This window comes from Vollenhovia emeryi, unplaced genomic scaffold (assembly GCF_000949405.1).
Source record: "Vollenhovia emeryi isolate VEMERY1.0 unplaced genomic scaffold, V.emery_V1.0 DF941278.1, whole genome shotgun sequence".
Taxonomy (NCBI): Eukaryota; Metazoa; Arthropoda; class Insecta; order Hymenoptera; family Formicidae; genus Vollenhovia; species Vollenhovia emeryi.
This window is the reverse complement of record NW_011965088.1, coordinates 1983-5629: the sequence shown is the minus strand read 5'-3', so window position 1 is coordinate 5629 and position 3647 is coordinate 1983. Positions and strand designations below refer to the sequence as shown.

Below are 3647 nucleotides of genomic sequence, written 5' to 3'. Positions count from 1 at the left end.
TTCCGCCCGCCTTGGAACGTTAGTTTCAAAATGAACCGAATGACCCGATAGGACTCGGCGATCGCGTAATTCGATCCCATGATTAGGCGACGCAACGCGCGCGCGAGCCGCCCGCCGTGCAGAATAAGAGCGAACATATTGAATTGCTGGTGATGTCGAGCGTATTGAGAGCCCGATCATTCCTGATGGCTATCTGCAAAAGATAAACCTGTTAGTAATCACCACGCGGACACACACAACATTCGCCAGGGGTTACGTTGGGAGCGAGCAATTAAACATGTTTTGACAAGATTAGTTTGCGTCCTCCAAACCGCTTTGACCCTCGATATCTATGGGAAGCAGGCATATTTTGACGATCGGTCGCTTATACTCGGTCGTCGCGGTCTTTACAGTTACGACCCGCGTCAAGCCGTCGGAACCAGCATGGCACTGCGTGATTCGGCCCATTTCCCATTTGCAGGGCGGCAAATTTGGCTGGCGAATGAGGACTATCTGTCCTTCTTTTACGGGGGATTGAATGGTTTTCCACTTACTGCGCTGTTGCAGCGTGTTGAGATAATCGCAATTCCAGAGCTTCCAGAATTTTTCCGTTAATTGACGAACCCGTTGCCAACGCGAAATTCTGTTTTCATTGAGCTGGAGCAATGATGGTTCCGGGCTCAGTGTTAGATTAGAGCCGATAAGAAAGTGACCGGGCGTCAGAACTTCTAAAGTCTCGGAATCATCTCGAAGAGGCGCGATCGGACGGGAATTTAGACAGGCCTCTATGCGACATAAGAGCGTGAGGAATTCCTCGTACGTCAACGTGTGGTCTTGGAGCACGCGACGCAGATGATATTTGACGCTTTTTACGCCTGCTTCCCATAGCCCTCCGAAATGAGGCGCCGCAGGAGGGATAAAATGCCACTTGACATGGTCAGTGGCGGTTTTATTAAGAAAGTCGTTATTCCGCAAGGCGGCACGATACGCTAAAGCGAGTTCCTTTTCCGCGCCCGCGAACGTCGTTTCGTTATCGGAGTAGACTGACTCCGGCATTCCGCGACGGGCGCAGAATCGCGTGAAGGCGTCAAGAAAGGCGTCACTGGCATAGCTTCCGACGAGCTCCAAATGAATCGCGAAGGTGGACAAACAGATGAATAAAGCGATATATGCTTTATTAGATTTGATTCCTCGCCCGTGACTGGCTCGGACTCTAACAGGGCCCGCGTAGTCGACTCCACAATGCAGGAAACTGCGGGAAGTCGGCCTCACTCGGACGGACGGCAGATCGCCCATTAACTGCTGGGGAACTCGGGCGTTTTCGCGTACACATGTCACACACCGGTGGATGACCGCTTTAACGAGCGTGCGGCCGCGGAGGATCCAAAATTCTTGACGGAGAGTGTGCAGCGTTAATTGAGTCCCGCCATGCAACGTCCGTAAGTGGGCTTGTCTTATGAGTAGCGTCACCAGCGGGTGCGTGGCGAGCAGGATAGGATGCTTCGTTTCGTACGGCACCCACGCGTGCTTTAAGCGTCCTCCAATGCGCATAATTCCGTCGTCGTCGAGGAATGGATTGAGGGACAGAATTGAGCTTTTAGCAGAGAGAGGACGTTGTCTCTGTAACGCGAGAACCTCCTGCGGAAAGCTCTGAACTTGAATGCGCTGAAGCCAAAAGATTCGAGCCGCGCGACACTCATCGGTAGTGAGAACAGGGTTACGCTTCGAAGCGACGGAGCCCCTCGCGACAGCTCGACGGCACGCGGACGTGAATTTGATGAGGTACGCGGTCACTCGAATGAGTTTTGGCCACGATGAAAACCTCGTCTCGAGGTCCCAGTCGGGACTTGCAATTGAGGCATGAGATGCGGCCCGCGCGTCTCAGGCACATCGTCGACAGACAGCGGACCAATTTGCGGCGGCCAAGATTCCGACGAGAGCCCGAGCCACGACGGACCATGCCACCACAGGGGGTGTAACGGAAGCTCGCCCCCGTACAGGCCGCGGGACGCGCAGTCGGCAGGATTGTCGGCTGAGGCGACGTGATTCCATCGCGCGCCCGGAACGTTGGCCTGGATTTCCGCGACGCGATGGGATACGAACGTCTTCCAGCGCGATGGGTGCTGGGACAGCCACGCGAGGGTGACGGTCGAGTCCGTCCAACAGTAGCAGTCGGACGATTCAACGGGAATCGTTTCGCGAAGAGATTTTATGAGACGCGTAAGTAATACGGCGGCTTGCAGCTCCAGTCGCGGAATACTTAATGGCTTTATCGGCGCGACTTTTGATTTACCGGACAAGAGGGCGATCCGTACGGCGCCGGACAATGTTACAATTTTCAAATAAACGACCGCGGCGTAGGCTACGGATGACGCGTCGGCGAAGCCGTGTAACTCGATGAGCCGAGTATCAGCCCCTTGATTTGTCCAACGGGGGATTTTGATCGCGTTTAACCCCGGTAGCTGTGAATAAAGGCTAAGCCACTGCTCGGCATGCTCTGGCGAGAGTTCGTCATCCCAGGCAATACCGGTTCGCCAAAGCGATTGCATGAAGATCTTCGCTGTCACGGTCACAGGCGTGACCCACCCCAGTGGATCGAAGAGCTTCGAGATGAACGATAAAATCGCGCGTTTCGTGCGAGGCGCTTGACACGGCACCGTGACTTTGAACTGAAAGTGGTCGTTCGCGGGATTCCAGCTGACGCCTAGAATTTTGAGCTGATCGTCTTGCTGCAGTAGTTTATTGCAAGCTAAGCCATGATCCGCGGGATCAATATCGGTGAGTAATTCGGACGAGTTGCTTGCCCATTTTCTTAGAGTGAATCCGCCTCGACGAAGCAACGCGATCACTTGTTCGCGGGTTCGACGCAGACTTTCGATCGTGTCGGAGCCGAATAACACGTCGTCGACGTAGATTTGTTTTTGTAAAATTGGAACGGCGAGGGGAAACTGCTCGCCGTCATCCATAGTTAATTGCTGAATGACTCGAAGCGCGAGGTAAGGCGCTGAAGTTGTCCCGTAAGTGACGGTGAGCAACTGATAATCTTTGAGGGCCTCGGACGGATCGGATCTCCACAAGATTCGTTGATAGTTAATGTCCTGCTCGTTGACTTGTATCTGCCGATACATCTTAGCGATATCGGCAGTGTAGATGTACTTGAAGGTTCGCCATTGGAGAATGACCGAACTGAGATCGTTTTGCAGCTTTGGACCCGCGAGCAAGTGATCGTTGAGCGATAATCCGTTAGAAGTGTTGCTCGACGCGTTAAACACCACTCGCAGATGAGTCGTTGCGCTGTCTTCCCGTATGACGGGGAGATGCGGAATATACACGCATTGCGTATTGTCGGGAGACCTGGAAACTTCGCGCATATGACCCAACCGCTCGTAGTCCCGCAAGAACGTCCTATATTCATCCCGGAGTTCGGAGTTCGCGTTGAGCCGCGTAGTGAGACGGTTCATCACGCGCTCAGCGATCGCGCGCGATTCGCCTATGGCGATGGGAGGGGCGTCACGGAAGGGAAGCCGAACGATGTATCGCCCGTCTGAACCGCGCGAATGCGTTGAGCGAAAATGAGTTTCGCATTTTTCCTCAGAGGGAGTCAGGGGTACTTTTCGCGGAACCTCCTCTAACTCCCAGAACTGGCGAAGAGCCTGCTCGAGCGACGG

General features: G+C 54.0%; 2 protein-coding genes across 2 annotated transcripts; both read right to left on the bottom strand.

The window, feature by feature from the left end:
- Positions 1-291: 291 nt before the first annotated feature.
- Positions 292-1530, bottom strand: LOC105571060. Its single transcript, XM_012028530.1, has one exon. The coding sequence runs from the start codon at positions 1528-1530 to the stop codon at positions 292-294; it is 1239 nt and encodes a 412-aa protein (XP_011883920.1).
- A 239-nt stretch (positions 1531-1769) lies between these two features.
- On the bottom strand, positions 1770-3440 carry LOC105571059. The gene has a single exon (XM_012028529.1). It carries the CDS (start codon positions 3438-3440, stop codon positions 1770-1772), a length of 1671 nt encoding a protein of 556 aa, XP_011883919.1.
- Positions 3441-3647: the final 207 nt, after the last annotated feature.